The 20,910-nt window shown below is 46.7% G+C and overlaps 1 protein-coding gene across 1 annotated transcript; it reads right to left on the reverse strand.

The window, feature by feature from the left end:
* Positions 1–6,505: 6,505 nt before the first annotated feature.
* Wnt8a (Wnt family member 8A) lies at positions 6,506–14,439 on the reverse strand. The gene is made up of 6 exons (XM_050134836.1): positions 14,408–14,439; positions 14,294–14,375; positions 13,826–13,964; positions 12,492–12,617; positions 11,509–11,651; positions 6,506–9,991 (listed from the first exon to the last, which is right to left on the reverse strand). Exons 1-6 carry the CDS (start codon positions 14,437–14,439, stop codon positions 9,437–9,439), a joined length of 1,077 nt encoding a protein of 358 aa, XP_049990793.1. The 3' UTR covers positions 6,506–9,436.
* Positions 14,440–20,910: the final 6,471 nt, after the last annotated feature.

The following is a 20,910-nucleotide window of genomic DNA, read 5'->3' on the forward strand; positions in this document are numbered from 1 at the left end:
ATATATATATATACATATATATACATACACACACACACACACACACATATATATATATAATCGGTCTTGCTACCATTCATTCTCTCAGTTCTGTTCCTCTAGAGAGCCCTGACAAACACTCCTCTCAGTGTGTGCTCTCATGGATTCTGAATTCTTGTCAGGTTTTCCCTTACCACACCACTGTCCCCAGCCTTGACGTAAGAAGAATCATATGCACAATGGGGAAGCACAGTCTTAGCCTCTATCTAGCCTCCAGACTCTGCGGAGTATAGCGTCAAGCTGAGGACACAAGTGAGAGAGGGATGCCCTGGGAGGGTTGAGGACATGGAGGGTGTCAGGGACCTAAAAGACCTCATGAAGCTCCCTGTCATGCTGACCCCGGATTAACCCATCATTTCCCAGCCCTTCCAGCTGTCTGGTTTTCCAGGAGCCTCTTGTGTTAATCTATGGAATTGACCAACTGAGTTTGACCATGACTGGCTTTGTTTTGCAAAAACAAAATTGGTACAGCAGGCCTCATGCTGACTGACTGAATGGTGTCATCAACCCAGTTCAAGGGGTGCCACCAAAGGAAGGAAATGAAACTTCAATTTCCTCCTCTGCTAAATGATAGCTCATCTACTGATTATGGCCCTTCTGCTCAGGGCAGAGAAGTTTATTGCTGTGTGCAGCATGCCAGAGAGAGAGAGAGAGAGAGAGAGAGAGAGAGAGAGAGAGAGAGAGAGAGAGAGCAGCAATAAATTATTTCTCCCACTTTCCCCTCTAATGTCCTCCCCACCCCACACCTGATGGACCAAGACTCAGTGGGCAAGGCCTTTTTCTATTGTCAGCAGGGAAACAAAACCCTTTCTGCCCCCACAAACCTCATGATTTTACCTTTCCACTAAGAAGCAAGACTTTGTTTAAAAAGGAAAGCCCATGGGTAAACAGAAGGCAGCAGTGCCTTTTTGTTTTTGGAGCTGGTTTGCAGTGAGCTGAGCCCTCCCCTTACTGCTTGGTTGGGCACTGCTTTTCCCAGGCAGGTAGATGCTTGCTGCTTTTGCGCCCCCCCCCCCCCCCCCCCCCCCCCCCCCCCCCCCCCCAGGTTCTCTCAACCCTTAGAAGGCCTATCTCATGGCATCGCTATGGGTGTAACTGTGCTTCCTTCCGAGCATTTGTTGAGAGTGTATAAATATATAGCTGCATGTACTTGTTATTATCATTATGTTGTTTGTGTGCATGACTAGAGATAGAAGCATGCCACAGTTTATGTAGAGGTCAAAGGACAACATGGAGTGGTTTTCTTTCCACTTTTATCTGAGTTCCAGATATCTCAAGCTCATCTATCAGGCTTGAGTGGCAAGTGCCTTTACCTGCTGAGCCATCTTGGGGCCCATGTATGTGTGTGTGTGATGTACATATGTGTTTGTAAGTATTCACATGAATGGGCATGAGTGTAGAAGGCCAAAAGTTAACATCAGGAGTCTTCCTCAGTTGCTCATGGCCTTATTTTTTTGAGACCGGGTCTCTCACTGAACTTGGAGCTCGCCAGTTGGGCTAGACTGGTCAGGAAGCTCAGGAGATTTGCCTGGTTTCCCCTGCCCAGGGCTGGGATTGCAGATGGTGTCCCACCTTGCTCAGAGATCTGAGCTCAGATCCTTTGCCATAGAGCCATTACTGCAAGTTTGAGGCTAGTTGTAATCTATGGCCAGTTTCAGGCTAGCATATCTACACGGCAAAACTTTAAAAACAAACAAACAAACAAACAAACAGAGATGAGCTAGGGATGTAGCTTGGTGATAGGGCACCTGTCTTGCATGCACAAGGCCTTGGGTTGGGTTCCTCAAACTACAAAATAGAACAAATAAGAATCCAGGACACTTTTCAGAGTGATGGATGAGCCATGATAATTGTACTTTTAACAAAAGCCCCAAACCAAGAAAGATTACTGTGTTTCCAGAGGCCACTGAAGTCCATTGGGATTTTTGACTAAGGCATCATGGTCCTTCCTACCTCTGAGAGAGGTATGTCAGCTCTATTGTGGGTTTTTGTTTGTTTGTTTGTTTGTGGGTTTTGTTGTTTTGAGACAAGATTTTTCTGTGTAAATAGTACTGGCTGGCCTTGAAGTCACTGAGATCCCTCAAGTCTGCCTCCCAAATGCTGAGATTAAAGGCCTGCACTACTACCTCCCAGCTTGTTTGTGTTTTTGAGACAGGGTCTAGGGCTGGAGAGATGGCTCAGTGGTTAAGAGCACTGACTGCTCTTCCAGAGGATCTAGGTTCAATTCCTAGCACCACATGGCAACTAACAACCTGTCTGTAACTCTAAGATCTGATGCCCTCAAACAGACAAACGCACATAAAATAAAGATTAATAAAATAGTCTCAGCTGTCAAGGCAGAGGCAGGTGAATCTCAGTGAGTTCAAGGCTAGTCTGGTCTACACAGCGAGTTCCAGGACAGGTTCTGAAGCTACACAGGGAAACCCTGTCTCAAGAAAACAAACAAACAAACAAACAAAAAAAGACAGGGTCTCTTGTAGCCCTTGCTGGCCTAGAGCTTGCTCGGTAGCTGAGGGAAACCTTTAACTCCGGATCCTCCTGCCTCTGCCCGGATCACAGCCAAGTTCCACCACACCTGGCTCTACCTGTTGTAGAGACAAGAACACATTGCATAGGCAATAAAATAATGTGTAGTTCTCTCTGACTAATGGAACACAAGGTCGAGAAATAGGTGGCCCTTCAAGGAGTCTTCAGAGTTGGACAGGTACATGGGACAAAGCACTCAACTGGGATGCAGAAATAAAGTAGAAATTATGTGTGCAAGGCAATATCATAACCTGGCCTGGCTACAGCTGCAGGAGCAAGCGATAAAATAGGGGAAGTAAGTTAAGAATAGCTATGCTTGGAAAGGTGATAGGCTGGCAAGGAAGTAGGCTAAAGCGATCGTACACAAACGTATATATGTGTGCACACACATATAATTTATTATAATAAGTCAGTTATGGTACCCACATCTATAACCCCAGTCCTTGGAAGGCTGAGGCAGAAGAATTACCATAAATTCAAGGCCAACAGGGGCTATAAAATGAGTTCTAGGCCTCCCTGGGCTACAGAGTGAGATCTTGACAAGCTGAGGAACAACAACAACAAACCCAACAGTTACTGGATTAGTGCAAAACCCAGATACAGGGTGTAACCCAGAGTGGAGGTGAAGGTGACAGAGAGCAAAGCAGAGCCGGAGAACAAACCAAGGGAAGGCGACCAAATATGAGCAGCTGAGCAGAGCGTGGAGTCATGGGTGACTCCGAAGAGCGAGCTCAGCCGCTGGATTTTATTAGGCCTTTCACTGTATTAGTTACTTTTCTGTGGTGTTGCTAAGACAAAACACAGCGACTTACAGAAGGATTTATATTGGCTTATGGTTCCTGATGGATGAGTCAACTGTTGTGGGGAAGCGTGGCGGCAAGTGGCACCCACTATGCCAGGAACTGGATTCTGAACGCTCACATCTTCTAGGGCAAGCAGGAAAGAGAAAGAGTGAATGGGAAGGGGTGGAGGGTTTTGAATCTCAAAGTCTACCTATAGCAGCATCCTTTCTTCAGTGAGCCTGTAGCACTTAAATCTTCCCAGACAGTACCATCAGCTTGGGACTAAATGTTCAAGTACTCAAGATTCAATGGCCAGCTGTGGATCCCAGAACAGAGGACCCCTGAAGTGAATGTCACATCCTTGTCCCCATCCCACCTCCAGTTCCCAGCACATGAGGACCTTGGTGATTGGCAGCATTTGGGGCTATTTCTTCTGGAAGTAGGAGTAGCTTTGTCTTAAACGCATAACACGGGGCCTTAGAAGACAGAGGCTGAACCCTCAGGCTCATGTGCAGATGGGCACATGTCTTACAAACACCTGCCGCAGGAAGAGAAGGACTGGCATCCCCTCCCCCCTGGTCTTTCAAGACAAAGTATACTGCTGTATAGATAGGAGGTGCCTAACTGTCACCTCAGAGCTTGGGGGACTGAGACAGACAGAACAATTTCTAGTTCAAGGCCAGCCTGTGCTGCTTAGCAAGGACTTGTCTCAAACAAACCCAGGACAACAATCAACAAACCCAAAATAGTTTGAGTGTAGTTTGCTGCTCTTCTTTCCTTAACTTTCTTTTCTTCTCCTCCTCCTCTTCCTCCTCCTCTTCTTTCTGCTCCCCCTTTTCCTCCTGCTTCTTTTCCCCAGACAAGGTTTCTCTGGGTAGCCCTGGTTGACCTGGCAGTAGCTCTGTAAACCAGGCTGGCCTTGATCTGCCTGTGCCTCCTGAGTGCACATTGAAAGAAAGAAGTGCAGGGGAGGCGGGGAGGAAGGAAGAAAAACAAAGTAGAGAGCCAGTCTAATGTAGCTTAGGTCAGCCTTGGACTCACTACGAAACTGAGAATAACCATAAGTTCATAACCTGGTCCTCTCGCTCCTGACTCCGGAGTGCCAGGATTACAGGTAGGCGACGCCACACCCTGCTGGGAATGGGCGCACTAGCAAGATTATTGACTGAATGTTTTAACATCAGAATCAGGTAACTATGATTTTTTTTTTAATTTCTCCGAGCCCTAGGGAAATAATCTTTTCCTTTGACTACCTGGTTTTCACCATAATTCTGCCCTTAGGTACTTCTTAGACACCTGGTGCACCAACCACACTGGTGCACCATGTCCCTAGTCCCCTATCTGTCCGAGCCCTCTGCTTCCCTTGGGATATTACACATTCCTTTTCCGTTGCTTCACCCTGAGAAGAGCAGCCTGGTTGGGATGACCAGAGCACCAGCCATGGAGATTGCTCAGGGGTCGGGGTCCATTCTCTCCCCTGCTTTGCAGGGTTCTTTCTCCCTGCGGTAGGGACAGGAGTGGGAGGAGGGACTTCGAGATCTGTCTCAACCCTTCGAGGTTGTCCTTGCTTTCATTTTATTTTTCTTCACCTTGGATCTTCTGTCGCCAATAGGATTCCAGGCAGTTTGTGCTGCGCAGCTAGGGATTCCCTTTTTCCCTTGGGAGCCCGTGCTCCTTTCCTGTCTTCTGAAATAAACACCCTCCCTAGACATCCTCTCTTGAAACTTTGACCTCTAATGAAGCCCGTAACGCTCGATGGTTTTCTTTCCACCCTCGGAGTGCCCCTTGGAGAACTAGAATTCTGCCGACCCAAGTCAGCAGGGGCCAGGCCTTCTGCTTTATCATTCTGAGGAAGGCTTTTGCAAATCAAAAGTTAAGGCTTTCATTCAGGAGAAAGGCTGGGAACTCTGCGGCTCTCACTTGGAGAAGAAAGAGGAAGAGGGCACCTCTCACTGCATATGAATGATCTTTACTCCACAACTGTCGGGGTGGCTAGAGTGTTGCTGGAGATTTGGGGCTCCCCACAGCGGAATGACTGACTGTAAAGGGAAGAATTTGAATTTATGAGGTGACAGGTTTGAATTCAAATCCACCTCCCTGTTGTCATTCTTGGGTTGGGGTGCTTGCCCGCTCTGAGCCGCTGTAAGAGGGAAATGAATGTAACTCTTAAACTTTGATGTGTTTTGGGTTATGGGGATTGAAGCCAGGGCCGTGAGCATGCACAGCACGTACTCCACCCTTGAGTTATACCCTGAGCCCCAGTCATTCCAACAATTTAATTAGATGTTCTGAAGACTGGAGGCGAGGGTGTCTGCTAAACACTTGCCACTTGTCCCTTCCTATTGTGGTTCCTGAACCCGGAATGATCACCTAACTGCTAGCTGAGGCTACGTCTGTGGGAGCCCATGGCAGGCTCTGGAAAATGGCTTCAGGGTCTTCTTTAGGAGTCCCTAATTCTATCTCCATCAGAGTTCAGATGGGAAGAAGGTGGAAGAGAAGGCAATGGAGAAAGAGCCTTATGGGGGCCCGTGGCTAGTATAGGTGTATTTTCTAGTCTGGACAGAAAACACAGGAGCCATTTCCCAGGTACAGTGATGAGGGTCTGGACTTGGTGAAATTCTGGCTCAGGAACAGGTTTCCCTCATCCACTCGATCCCCTTCTCATCAGGTTCTCAAGATGCATCGCACTGAACCAAGTCCACCTGCCTGCCTCCAATCCTGAACCTGTTGATCACCTTAATGATAGCCGGTTTGTCAAGGGCGAGCCTGCTGGGAAGGGGTTGGGGTTGTAACTGGTGGATCTGAATGAGGCTGGATGGGCCACACTGACAGGAAGGTGATGGATGTGGAGAAATCTAAATTCCTTTAGTTTCTGGCGCTAGAGTTCACACTGGTCAGTGATGATTGATGGCTTTGGAGGCAAGATGGATGGGGGCGGGGCTCGGGAGAAGACATCAGCGGACTGTGAGCTGCAGGGGGGGGTGCCACAGAATTATTTTTTTTCTGTGTTTTTTTTTTGAGGGAGTGAAAACTCTTCTATTACCCCACAGAGACCATAAGGCAGCAGCGATAGTTTTGTTTCTGAACACCGCCCCACGCCCACTCAGGATTATTTGGGTGTATGAATACAACATGAGGGTCAGAAGGTTGGGGGGGGGGCGGGTGTCAAGCTAGCAGGTGTCTTGGCCCTTGGGATGTAAATTCTGTTAGGGATGCGGGGAGAAAAATCGAGTTTATTCATTTCCCTAACGGAATCACAACCTCCAATCAGGCGTCAGGCTGGGTACTTTGAGATCCGTGTTCATTGCAGGTCGACACTCGGGACCATGTAACTTTTGTGCCTTGGTTTTACTTCCCAGGAAAATGATCTTTCCTTTGGCCGCTTACTCAGAGCCTCTAGTCTCTCCTCTCTCGCTGTCTCCGTCACCACAGCCCCACGTCGGCCACACTGCCGCTCTCTGTCATTACCGTTGTCTTTTTTATTTTTTCTCCTTGTTTTGAAGCGGGTCGTGGAGAAAGTGTGTCTATGGACTTCCTGTTGTGTCTGACCTCTGACACACGTGGGGTTTCAAACTAGAAGTGATGGAGGTCAGGCTGGACCAGACTCTAAAGGAACCACTGTGGTTTCCCCTGTGATGCCGATTCCCTTAGGGGCCATCTCACTCTCAACACCACAGACAATTTTAAAATGAGCTGATCATTTGAGCTGGAGACGGTGTTCAGCAGTTAAGAATCTGCACTCTTCTTGCAGAGGACCTGAATTTAGTTCCAGCACCCACAGCGGGTGGCTTACAATCTCCTGTTAACCCCCACTCCCCCAGTTCCAAAGGAATCGGAAGTCTCCTGGCCTCTGCGGGCGCCTGCGCGCAAGTGCACAAAGCAAAATATTTATTGTAGGCAAGAAAGAAACAGAAGTATCCTGTTCTTAAAACGAACGCCTGGGAGCGCCGCCCGCTCCTGGGGATCGCTTACTCACTTGTTAAACCTCCCTAAACCTCCCGCAGGGATCCGGACCAGTGTCACTCTGGCTGTGAAATTCAATTAGGTAGGAACCCAGTGGCTTGGGGAAGAGGCGGCAGCTCTTTAGGGAATTCTACCCCTCCTCCAGAGGCAACCTTCGGAAGAAGTAAAAGTGTAACCAGGGGAAGAAGAATCCACAGCTTTCCTAGACTACCGCCCTGGGACCCGGGTCTTGGTGTACCCACACCCAAGGCAGTTGAGACAGTAAACACACTAGGATGTGGTCCAAGTTCAGAGGACTTCTTCACTCCCCAAAGTTGCCTAAATTCTACTTAAATAACACCCAAATCTGGCGCACTGTTTTCCTGTTACTTCCCTTTTTTGTTTGTATTTATATTTATTTATTTTGGTTTTTGCGACAGCCTGGCCTCGTACTCCTTTTATAGCTGAACTTCTGGTCCTCTCGCCTCCCAAGTGCTGGGATTACTGTAGGCATGCACCGCCACACTCAGTTTTGATTTTACTTCCTGTCAAATACTGAAATCACTTGAGTGTTCCGTTTTCTCCATAGCCTGGTGATCCCCGGTTTTCTAAAGGGCTTAGGAAAAGGTCCCAGCTGAGGCCCGAGGATGACTCAACCGGCTGAGAGCTGGCCTAGGAGCATGTGATGTCCTAAACTCGATCCCAACACCACATAAACCAGGTGTGGTGGGGATAACTCCAGCACTCTGAAAGTGGAGGTAGGAGGTCAAGAGTTCAAGGTCATCTTTGAGTTTTAGGAGAGGCCAGTCTGGATTAGAGAGACCAAAAAAGAGAAGTCCTAGGGCTGGGGAGATGGCTCAGTGGTTCAGAGCAGCAACCACACCAGGCTCACACCTATAATCCCAGCACTCAGAAGGCAGAGGCAGGCAGATTTCTGTGAGTTCGAGGCCAGCCTGGTCTACAGCTTGAGTTCCAGGACAGCCAGAGCTACACACGGAGAAACTCTGTCTTCAAACAAAGCAACCAACAAAAAATAGCACCAACTGCTCTCGCAGAGGACCTGAGTTCACTTCCCAGCACCCACATGGTGGTTCTCAACCACCTGTAATTCCAGTTCTGCTGCTGACTTCCACGGGCACGTGGCACACAGACATACATGCAGGTAAAACAGTTATACACACACACATGAAAAGAAACATCTTTTTTTTTACAACAAAAGTACTGTCTCAATAAATCCTAGAAGCATTTATTACAAATGACATTGAGTTTCCAATTTGGGAAAATAACAGAGTCGAGATGTTCTATAGCTCTGGTGAAGTACTCTTCTTCTAGGATGTTGTCTGGTGAGTCCTGGTCACCTGCCCACTCATTGTCCTTTTGGCTCCGGTCACGCTGGGTCCTGGTTTCCTTAAGGTTTAGCCGGGGGACCTGTTTCTAAGTGTATAAGCAGATGGAAACCCCCAGCACACTAAGCAGCTCACAGTCGGAGAAGCTGGTCCCAGCCCACGCCCCCTCAGCAAGAGCTTTCAATGGGTCAGAAGTGAGGAAGGGCGCTCCTTCCCAGGTCTGAACAAAACTCTGATCCTTTTAAATTAAAGTTTTACTTTATTATTTTATATGCATAGATATTTTGCCTGCATGGATGTCTGTGCACATTCGTGCCTGCTGACCAACGAGACCAGAGAAGTACATTGGAGCCCCTGGAACTGGAAGTGGGCGCCTGGAAGTGAATCAAGTCCTCTGGAAGGTCAACCAATGAGCGCTTGTAACCACTGAGCCATCACCCCAATTCTGGAACTGTTTTCCTTTTGCTTCTCTTCCCTCCAACTCCCAGCAGCGCAGCTGGACGGAACAAATTCTTTGAGGGTCCTTTGGATGTGCACTCCAAAGCAAACTCCTCTTTTAAGAAGCTGCAGAAGTCCAGGAGTAAAGGCGCGGGAAAGGGGGGGGGGGCGGGGCACAAGTCAGAGAAGCAGGTTCCGATTTGAGCTCTGTGAAGAGGCCCTGTGATCTATGGCAGCTCTCATAAGACCAACCCTGTGGTGATGGATGTCTCAGTTGCTTTCCAGTCTGTGTCCGCTAGGCCAGAAGCTGTGTCCCCACCTCCACTGTCGTCCAACTGGATGGCTAGAGAATTTGTGGTGGTGTTATCTAGCACCGCCCTTTCCCTTACCCCGGGGCCGGCCACTACCCGCGGGACGTGTGCAGTAGTACCTGTTCACTATACGCCTGCACTGGCCACACTTGACGGTGCAGCACCATTTAAAGTTGCAGTTACAGCTGCTCACAGCCTCTGTTTTCCTCTCTTCCACCTGCAGCCCGCACTGGGTGCACAAGCGCCCACAGCTGCGCTGCTCCCACCTGGACGCACCGCGGGCGTTCTGCAGACACTCGCGTCCCTCTGTGCCATAGATGCCCAGGCTGGCATTGCGGGAGCAGTAGTCAGGAGAGTCCTCCAGGAAGACCAGCTCAGCCTCTGCGCTGGGAAGGAAGGGCTCCGTGGGAGCCCAGCGGCCCTCGGCTCGGTTGCCAGCCCTTAACTGGCGCTTATCCAGCTCAATTTTCAGCGCGCGGTCATACTTGGCTTTTAGATAGTCTCCCATCTCCCTGAAGTCGGCCAGCTGCAGCCAGCACGTCTGGATGCTACAGCTTCCTGAGATACCGTGACATTTGCAGGTCCTCTTCATGGAGGCCCTCACTGCCTTCAGAGAGAGGGGGGAGAGGGAGGGAAAAAGGGAGGGAGAGAAAAAGTGGGGAGGGAGAGGGAGAGGGAGGGGGAGGGGGAGGGAAGGAGAAAAGAGAGTGAAGGAAGGAGAGGGGGAAGAGAGAGAACACAAAGAATAACTCTTGGTAGAGAAGGCCAGCGGTTACCAACCAAATGGAATATTCTAGAGAGGTGGTTTCTGGCTCTGGAGACCTGTGGGGATTACTGGGGAGACTCCTAAGCCCTTTCCCAGATCTTTTCAAGGAGAACATTCAGGAGTTAAGGACCTGAATGCTTCCTCCGATGGAGATCTGGTCAAGTGCTGAGAAGGTTACTGCAGCCAGGAACCTAGGCTCCTGGTCCTACCCCATCACTTCTTCACTGTGTTCTTGGCCCCCTGAAGCAAATATTGGATAAGATAGGGGCAGATGATACAGCTCAAGGGTAGAGGGCCGGTTTAGCATGTGTGTGGGCCACAGTTCAGTCTCTAGCACCTCAGAAAATAGAAATTATCCTGTCAAATTCAGGCAAAAAAGAAGAAAAAAAATAGAAATTAAAAAAATAATAACAAAGAAATAGTTTATAAGTTATGAAGAAATTACAATTTCAGATGGTGTCTGTTTGGAAGCCTGGAGCTAGACTATTTGTGGTGGCCTGTCGCCCTCCCCCGGGTCTCCCCCACACCCTCTTAGAGAGAAGGGGTCTGAATCCATTTGCTCTCCAGGCAGGGGTTGTAGCTGCCTCGAAAATGCCTCTCCTTGCCCAGGGTGACCAGGACAAGCAAGTGAAAGCTCACGGGAAAATTTCAATGTTTTTTGTTCTAAGTCCAACTTGCTTCTAGATTTGAGTTTATAACATTACTCCACCTTGTGGAAGAAACCTTGTTGACAGATTCTACAGTCCCAACCTCTCAAATCCCAGATAGGCGTTAGGACAGTAATAGACCTCTGTTGATGTCTTAGCGTGTAGATAAGGTGGTTAAAGTGGCCCAGCGGCTCAAACCTGTAATCCTAGCTCTCGGGAGGCAGAGACTAGGAAGATTGCCGCGAGGTCAAGGACTATACAGTGAAGTACCAGGCAAGTCAGGGCTACATAAACAAAACCATTTTTGGAAAACACACACAAACACACCAAAAAAGGTATTTAAATGTATTGTAGCCAGGCAGTGGTGGCGCACGCCTTTAATCCTAGCACTCCGGAGGCAGAGAGGCAGGTGCAGTTCAAGACCAGCCTGGTCTACAAGAGCTAGTACCATAACAGGCTCCAAAACTACAGAGAAACCCTGTCTCGAAAAACCAATAATAATAATAATAAATTAAATAAATAAAATAAAATGTATTGCATGGCTATGAAGCCTGACTCTTATCAACTGTAGTATCTTAGACAAGCTGTTGTCTGGGACTTAACTGGCTTTGTCATCCAGAAAACAGAGACAACTGCCTCAGTTCTTCCTGACTGGCACTGGGGTGAGCCAGCTCTTGGTGACCGTGAGGGGCTGTTCAAAGCTGTACCCACCAGCCTGCCGGCCCTGTTGTTGTGAAGGTTCATCAGAGCTCTGGCATCCTTTCCTTTCTCCAGACTGTCCATGAAGAGTCTGGAGATTCTTTCCCCAAATTCCACATTGTCGCTGCAGCCTCCCCAGATCCAGCCATGGCCACCTACACACAAGGAAAGAAAGGGTTCTCAAAACAACGCTCAGCTAGATCCCAGGGAAAGAGCGGCGTTCTGTTTAGTCGACAGCTGAACCGTCCTCCAGAGCCCTGGGAGGATGTGCTAAAGCTGTATGTATCTGAAGGTGAGATGGGGAAACGGAGGTATTTGGGAAGGATGGGTGGGGTCCGATTCCCAAGCCCACTCTGTGCCCACCGGAAACATGGATACACGTGACGACCTGGATGGTCTTGGAAGTTACTCAAACATTCTAGGCCTCTGCACTTGTACAATGGTGTCAGAGTCCCCTCCACCCTCATTAGTGACAGGTCTGAGTCCTGTAGGGCTTTGTAAATAGTTGGAGAGCGTTAGTTGGTTGAAGAGAAGCTGTTCTTATACCAGGGCTGGTCTTCAACTCTCCCAGCCTTCTCAAGGCCCAATCTCCTTGTTTATTTGTTTGTTTTTGTTGTTTGTTTTGTTTTTCTAGACAGGGTTTCTCTGTAGCTTTGGAGCCTGTCCTGGTGCTAGCCCTGTAGACCAGGCTGGCCTCAAACTCACAGAGATTCGTCTGCCTCTGCTTCCTGAGTGCTGGGATTAAAGGCGTGAGCCACCACTGCCCGGTTTAGAGAAACTTTCTAATTCCTGGTCTCAGGGATGCAAACTCAGCCCTCAGCAGCCCATGATCCCCCCCCCCCCCCCCCCCCCCCCCCCCCCCCCCCCCCCCCAGTGAAGGGACTGCTAGAATCTAGGGATTCAAGATAGCCCAGTCCCCTAGACTTAGGAAACTCGGTCTGCACTCAGTTCTGTAGCTCCCTGCCTCTTCCCGCCTCCACCAAAGGCCAACTTACCTGTTTTTCCATTTTTTGACCCATCACAACCACAGTTTTCAAAGTCACCCATGCTGCAGTTCTTGGTGATGGTGTACACAACTCCAGCAGAGCGGATGGCATGAAGGAAGGACAACTCTCTCGTGGCTTTGGAGAGAAACGCAGGTGAGGCCTTGGGAAGATGGCTGGCTTTGTGGTCCCTGCCCACCTCCTACCTGCAGGGATGGACACCCCACCCTGTGGATGGGAAGCTGAAACTCAGGGGACTCCCCCAACTCTCCCCAGCAACTCTATTGTTTCTACAAAAGGGTTCCCATACAAACTCCTGCAACTAACTGAAACAAACCATTTGTGCACATGTGCACACACACATACACACCCATATACCATGTAAACAACACAGAGACACATGCAGATAATACATATGTATCACAGACATAACACACATACATATATCACACATACACCTCACACACGCATGCACATATATCACACATATACACACATCATACACATATCACACACACATACACACACCACACACCTCCACATCTCTCTCTCTTACACACACACAGACACCACACATACATCTCACACCACACACCCCTCCACATCTCACACACATCCACACCACACACACATCCACACACCCCTCCACATCTCTTTCTCTCTCACACACCCTCCACATCTCTCTCTCACTCACACACATCTCATATACACACATCTCTCATACACACACACACACACACACACACATACACACGCACCACAGCCGCCTGAGGCAAACTCATTCAGATCTTGCAGCTGCATTATCAGTAGGATGTTCTGGTAATGGGGCAAATGCATCGCCTTCGAGGGCTCCGTGAGTACCTGTCTCTATTTCTTACTGCATTTCATGCAAATCAGAGCAAGGTGAGTATGCCGATGTGCATTAAAACCTACAACAGCATTTGTAACAAGACCCTTCTGTTCACAGCATTGAACTCTCAGACTCTGAGGGCCTGGAGAGGGCTCAGCAGGTCAGGGCCCTAGATCCAGGCCTGATGACCTGAGTTCAATCCCAGACTCATGGTAGAAGTAGAAACAAATTCCTGCAAGTTACACACACACACACACACACACACACACACACACACACACACCGCGGCATGCCCCCTAATAAATAAATAAATGGTACAAAACTCCTTTTGAGCAGGTCCCATGCCCGTGCCCCCCCAACCTGGTGTTGACAGGGTCACCCTGCTAGGAAGCAGTGTCTCAGCAGCCCCGGTCACTTTCACGTTTCATCATGCATATACATGCCATAGACCCACGTGTACAAGCCCGCCTTGCGGTGTGGCCCCGTGAACACTTACCTCCCCTCAGCCGGTTGTGGGTGGAGAACTGGACAGCATGCTCGGGGCAGTTCCAGCGCTCCCAGGCAAACTGGAACTTGCACTCTTCCATGCCAGCCTGAGCACCCAAGGCCACACTGGTGGCGTACGTCAGATAGGCCTGTGCCAGGGGAAAGGGCTGTGAGTTTCCCTGGGCATGGGCCGGGTGGGGTTGGGGAGAAGGCAGACTCAAATAAAATAACTTCCCAGTTTAAAAAAAAAAAAAAAAACATACCGGGGCCTGGGGACACTGCTCAGGCAGAGTGCTTGCCTAGCATATACAAGGCCCTAGGTTCAACCGTGGGCACTACAAAACAACAACGCAAAAACTAGGCGTTGCGAGGTTTCTCCGTAAGAGGGTCTGAAACTGCCCCTCCCCTTCTCTTTCCCCAGAAGAGTCTAGCAGGGACCCCAGAGGATAAAATCAGCAGGCACGGAAAGACATCCTACCTTGGGACCTGTTACCAGGAAATTGCTCACTGACCTACCAAAAAGAAAAACCGAGGTGAACAGGGATGACAGGCCGGGCGTCCTTAGGGAATAAGGGCTGGGGAAAGGACTCACCACGCAGAGGCACCGAAGGTGGTACAGCACATGCCCGCAGCCACCCACAGCATAAGCAAGTGCCCCATGGCTCTGTCCATCCCAGGGGACCAGGGCCAGCTCAGGGCAGGGGCAGAGAACTGAGAACGCAGAGTCGGTCTCAGTATTTATGTGAGAAAATTCTCAATGGCCAAGATGGAAAAATCAACAGCCCATCTCATTTGTTCCTCATTGGCAGAGCTGTGGGAGCCGCTGACCCAATGCGGAATCAGAGAGGAGGCTCTCAGCCCAAAGTCTTCAAGGAGGCCACGCCCTTCTCTCCCAGACTGAGAGGGGCAGAGCAGGTCTCCCACCCTTACAGGCCGGTTGCCTGGAGCAGCGTTTGCCCCTCCCCCGACCTCAGCCACCCCTCCCTTGGAACTGCAGGTCTTCATTTGTTAATAAGACTCCAGCCTTCACCCTGATTTCTTCCACAAGTTGTTGATAAACATAGAGGAACTTTTGGGGGGACCCCCTCCATGAGTGGGCACACTTCACTGTCTCTACCTCTTCCATTGGTGACTGCAGGGTGATGATACTGTGAGGCTTGGAGCAGAGGCAACAGAGACCAACTCGCAACCGTGCCCGCAACTACTTTTTATCAAAGTAAGTTCTGGTGTATTTCCTCCCTTTCTATCTCCTTCCCTTCTGTGTCTGAGGGTCAGATCTCCATCTTATTATTGCTTACATGGTGCACGAATAATAAAAACCCAGACACAGATATTGAGGTTCAACCTGAAGATCAGAGAAGCAAAGCAGCCAAGCCACTAGAGAGTTGTTAAATCTTCAGACTGAAACAGGGTGAGTTCCTGACTCATCCTGCCTTATATTCCTCTCTAGTGCTGGGATTAAAGGTGGGCACCACCACCCCTCTATGGCTAACTAGTGTGCCACCACTGCCTGGCCTGTATGGCTGACTAGTGTGGCTGTTTTGCATTCTGGTCTTCAGGCAACCTTTATTTATTAAAATACAAAAGAAGTATTACTACATTTCCCCTTTTTTGTTTAAAATAAAAAAGAAGGCTATATAATATAAGGAAAACTATACACAATAAGTGCAATAACTATATACAATATATACAGACAATAAATACATCAACAATGTCTAGTCCATTTGCATTTGACAAATTCAGAGAAAATACTCCATATCTATCCTACCTTGGTGAGTCCAAAGTCCTGTACCTAATTTACTTTCTATCATAACTTGGTCTCTGTGTCAAGTAAAAAAGGAAAATAACTATCTAGTTTTTAACTCCCTCAGAGACTCAAGAAGGAAATAATATTAGCTGAGTAAGCAGGAAGTACAAGCAAGAGGCTTCCAAAAAGTGTGAGAAATAGTCACCCAAAGTTCCTCTGCAACATTGGGGCATCTATCTTTGGCCTACAGGCCTAGTATGTCCGACAGACTTTTCTGTGAAGCAGGATATTCTGAAATGCTATCCCTCCTTGTCTTGACAATGTTTGGCAGTCACTTTCTTTTGTGTCCTGTTTGTCCAATCAGGACAGCATACTGTCAGCAGTTGAGGCAAGGGCATTTTCTTGCCTAATGGCTTATTTTGCCACAAAGAAAGTAAACTTCTTGTGGAGTTTCTTCGATGCCCATTATCTTCTCTGAAGTAGATTGGTACTGCCAGAAGCAGACATGTCTCATTGTCATAAAAAAGAGCCTATGTTTTTTTTCTTAATAATTATTTATTTAGTATACAATATATGCCTTCAGGCCAGAAGAGGGCACCCAACCTCATTACAGATGGTTGTGAGTCACCATGTGGTTGCTGGGAATTAAACTCAGGACCTTTGGAAGAACAGGCAATGCTCTTAACCGCTGAGCCATCTCTCCAGCCCCCCAAAAGAGCCTATGTTATTAAAACATCTCTGAAGTGTTTGACCTTGAAAACATATCTAATATGACTACAAGTTTGATTATAATAATTGATTAACTACTAACCTGCATTTTCTTATTATCCTAAACAGTTGGTAATAATAGTTTTCAAGGACTAGAAATTTGCATTGCATTGTTAAGTGAGTTGCATAGGTACAATACCTTGAACAAGAGTAGAAATGTACGTACAGTGTGCTCTAACACAATCTCAAATTTGTCTCAATATACAAAACTGCATGCAATCCAATGTAAAACATTTAAAACTAGTAATTGCTTTTTAAAAGTAGATTCAATAATCTACCGCTTTATCCTATTATATCTAGATCCCCTTTTTTTCTTTTTAAAATAAGAACCTTGAGTCTAATTTTCTTTGTTTAGCTTTTTTCCTGACCATTACTAATAACAACTCACAATGATAAACATCTATAACCCAGTGAAAGACCAAAAACCACCCACCCCTACCTCTTGGAAAGAATGTGGGTGTTGCGTTCTTAAATTTACTTCCTGCTGTCTGGGGGCAAAGGCATCTGTAGGGGATCCTGAAAAGAAAAATTTGGGTTAATTGTCAAGTCCTGGAAGAGGTAGCTGTATCATTTGTTGTCCAGTCTCTGCATAATGGGAAAGTGCAGGGCTTGTCTCAAGTCCTGACTAGAGCAGTTTGTTAGGCTGGATCATCTCAACTAGGCACCTCAAAATTGTTCTGCGCAGTTTGTAGTCCAAAGCCCATCTTTAGGTGGTGTTTTTCAGCTTAGTGGTGTTATCATAGTTCTGGAGGAGTCATCAGTGTGGGGTTCAACCTCCTCATGGAGACTGCAAAGGTCACTGTTAGGCATGCTCATGGCTCACTGCAGAAAACTGATAGAGACTCAAACCTGACATCATGTACAGAGAGGTAGATGAGACCTTTTTCTAAAATTAGTACTCTATATGACCATTAATATCATGACAAAAAGTTTAGAATATATATATGTGTGTGTATATATGTATACATATTAATTTTTATAAATCTTACACCTTAAGGAAATCTGCTAAAGGTCAATATAAAATCAAAGGATTATGAGATTCATAGCAATAAGGCAGTCCTTAAATTTTTGCTTTTCTTCTGTCCCATATCAGGTAGCTCTTCTAACATGAGACATAGATTTTGATTTTCACTTTAAAAAGCATGCTTGGGGCTGGAGAGATGGCTCAGCGGTTAAGAGCATTGCCTGCTCTTCCAAAGGTCCTGAGTTCAATTCCCAGCAACCACATGGTGGCTCACAACCATCTGTAATGGGGTCTGGTGCCCTCTTCTGGCCTGCAGGCATACATGTAGACAGAATATTGTATACACAATAAATAAATAATTTAAAAAAAATAAAAAGCATGCTAGGGGCTGGAGAGATGGCTCAGAGGTTAAGAGCACTGACTGCTCTTCCAGAGGTTCTGAGTTCAATTCCCAGCAACCACATGATGGCTCACAACCATCTATAATGAGATCTGGTGCCTCTTCTGGCCTGCAGGGACACATGCAAGTAGAATGCTGTATACATAATTAATAAATAAATCTTTTTTTAAAAAAAGCATGCTTGGGTTTAGAGAAGGAGAGAGCCACACTCCGACTCCAAAACCAGCTTTAATCTTTATTTTTTTTAATATTTATTTATTTATTATGTATACAATATTCTGTCTGTGTGTATGTCTGCAGGCCAGAAGAGGGCACCAGATCTCATTACAGATGGTTGTGAGCCACCATATGGTTGCTGGGAATTGAACTCAGGACCTTTGCAAGAGCAGGCAATGCTCTTAACTGCTGAGCCATCTCTCCAGCCCCCAGCTTTAATCTTTAACTGGACGGGACTACAAAAAAACTATTTGCATTATATGTCTTAAAAAATAGCAAAAAAAAAAAAAAAAACCCAAAACATTGCCGGGCGGTGGTGGCACACGCCTTTAATCCCAGCACTCTGGAGGCAGAGGCAGGCGGATCTTTGTGAGTTCGAGACCAGCCTGGTCTACAGAGCTAGTTCCAGGACAGGCTCCAAAGCCACAGAGAAACCCTGTCTCGAAAAACAAAACAAAACAAAAAAAAAAAAGAAGAAGTTTGCCAAAATACTCACTTTATGGTTTCTCCTGAGTTTTTTTTTCTCTTCTATCTTCTATAGCTGTTCTATTATCCAGAGCAGTATGGTTTTATAATAGGCATTAGGTTCTTTAATTGCTCTGGGAAGGAGTTTCCTCTATGATGGTGGGAAATGACTGAACCAGACTTGTCATAGTGGCCTACTAAAGGCCCCTCACAGAGTTTCCCAATGGCAGGGTATTACCTTGAATATTCCCCGTTGACCTACATTCTTTAGTCCTATGTCTACCTTTGGCACACATTCTACATATTCCAGAAATGGGAGGGCATTCTGAACGGATTATTCTTAGAAAATACATTGCTTCTAGGGATGCCCTGTCTACAGTGTCCCTGTTAAGGTGACCTTGTTTGCCACAATGATAACATTTGACATTTTGATTTTTCTTAAGTGATTTGGAAATCACCTCTTCTATTCATGCATCATCATGTTCATGAGATTCAATATTAATTGTATCTTGGAACCATTCTTCCAAAGGGGCTGACCTTGCCTTTAAAGGCCTTTTAAATAGATAACTGCCATTTTTAAAAGGCAGAGATCTGGGGCTGGAGGGATAGCTCAGTGGTTAAGAGCATTGCCTGCTCTTCCAAAGATCCTGAGTTCAATTCCCAGCAACCACATGATAGCCCACAACCATTTGTAATGAAGCCTGGTGCCCTCTTCTGGCCTGCAGGCACACATATGGACAGAATATTGTATACATAATAAATAAACAAATAAATATTTTTTAAAAAAGCCAGAGAGCCGGGTGGTGGTGGCGCACGCCTTTAATCCCAGCACTCGGGAGGCAGGGGCAGGTGGATCTCTGTGAGTTCGTGAGTTCGAGGCCAGCCTGGTCTACAAGAGCTAGTACCAGGGCAGGCTCTGAAGCAACACAGAGAAACCGTGTCTTGAAAAACCAAAAATAAATAAATAAATAAATAAATAAATAAATAAATAAAAAAAAAATAAAAAGCCAGAGATTCAATTATTACTTGTCTTTCTTCTAAATATTTTATCATTAGTTTTACTGCTGAAGTCAATCTTTGTAAGAACTCCATAAAGGCTTTGGGCCCTGTACAACTTTAGTAAATGACTCAACTTTCTTTTCTATTTCTCCAGTTCTGTCCCAAACATTCAAAGCTGCTACATGGCATAAAGCCAGCATATAACCATCATAGAGAGATTTCCTTTCTATAATAGCATAATCTCCTCCAGGAATTTGATTTTAGGAGATTTTCCCACCTCTAGCTTTACTCCGTTGTTCAATAATCTTAGCTTCTTCTCTGAACCTGATACTCCATTTTAATTGTAGACCTGGCTCTAAAACACCGTTAGTCAATTCTATCCAGTCTTTAGGGATAATTCTATTACAAACTGACAACGAGTTTGACATTTGCTTCACAAAAGGTGAATGCATTTCATGAGAATATTGCTTCCTTGAATCTCTTTAAATCTAACATTTTCACAGGAGTCCAGTTAGCTGTAACAGAGCCTCTGCAATTTGACAATTCCTGTAAGGTTGCTGAATATATTAAGGTTGGTTGTTTGAAAACCTTAGGCTGTTCCTCTCTATTCTTTTTTTTTTTTTTTTTTTTTTTTTTTTTTTGGTTTTTCGAGACAGGGTTTCTCTGTGGCTTTGGAGCCTGTCCTGGAACTAGCTCTGTAGACCAGGCTGGTCTCGAACTTACAGAGATCCACCTGCCTCTGCCTCCCGAGTGCTGGGATTAAAGGCGTGGCAGTGGCACACGTCTTTTTGTTTTTTTGTTTTTTTTTTTTTGGTTTTTCGAGACAGGGTTTCTCTGTGGCTTTGGAGCCTGTCCTGGAACTAGCTCTGTAGACCAGGCTGGTCTCGAACTTACAGAGATCCACCTTGTAGACCAGGCTGGTCTCGAACTTGTAAGAACTAGCTCTGTAGACCAGGCTGGTCTCGAACTTACAGAGATCCACCTGCCTCTGCCTCCCGAGTGCTGGGATTAAAGGCGTGCGCCCTCTCTATTCTTATAATGCAATGCTGAAGTTGGTTCTCCATTAAATTCCTCTCTCTGGATTTGAATTTCACTGTGATCTGTTTTATTAGGTTTTTCTAAGGCCTGTATCTTAGCAGTCAGATCAACCAACTTCTTAGTGATAAGTCAAAGATGATAAAGCTGATAATGTTTACAACTGACGTTACTTAAATCCCATCTAAATTAGATATTCTCTCATTTAATCATTCCATTTTCAAACTGTCTAGCATATTTGTAGGTAAAAAGGACAACTGGAGCAGGGAACCAACCAATCACTGAGCACCCTGACTCTGAACCCAGAGCCAGTGAAAGAAACACACCCTGGATCTGAGACCTGAGCCAGGGAAAGAAACATCTTTATCCCTGAACCCAGGACCAAAGGAACACGCCCTGACTCTGAAACCAGTGCCAAAGAAACACACTTTGTCCCTAGAACCAGAGCCAGTGAGAGAAATATGCCCTGGTCCTAAGATTAGAGTCAAAAGGCTAAAAAGG

Source organism: Alexandromys fortis, unplaced genomic scaffold (assembly GCF_014885135.2).
Source record: "Alexandromys fortis isolate MF-2015 unplaced genomic scaffold, M_Fortis_MF-2015_v1.1 scaffold_25, whole genome shotgun sequence".
NCBI classification, from domain to species: domain Eukaryota; kingdom Metazoa; phylum Chordata; class Mammalia; order Rodentia; family Cricetidae; genus Alexandromys; species Alexandromys fortis.

Coding starts and splice junctions, on each gene's coding strand:
- Wnt8a (XM_050134836.1), bottom strand. CDS start 14,439: ATGTGCTGTACCACCTTCGGTGCCTCTGCGTG. Junction 13,965..14,293: donor TCCTGGTAACAGGTCCCAAG/GTAGGATGTCTT, acceptor CCCCTGGCACAG/GCCTATCTGACGTACGCCAC. Junction 9,992..11,508: donor ACAACAGGGCCGGCAGGCTG/GTGGGTACAGCT, acceptor CTCTCTCTGAAG/GCAGTGAGGGCCTCCATGAA.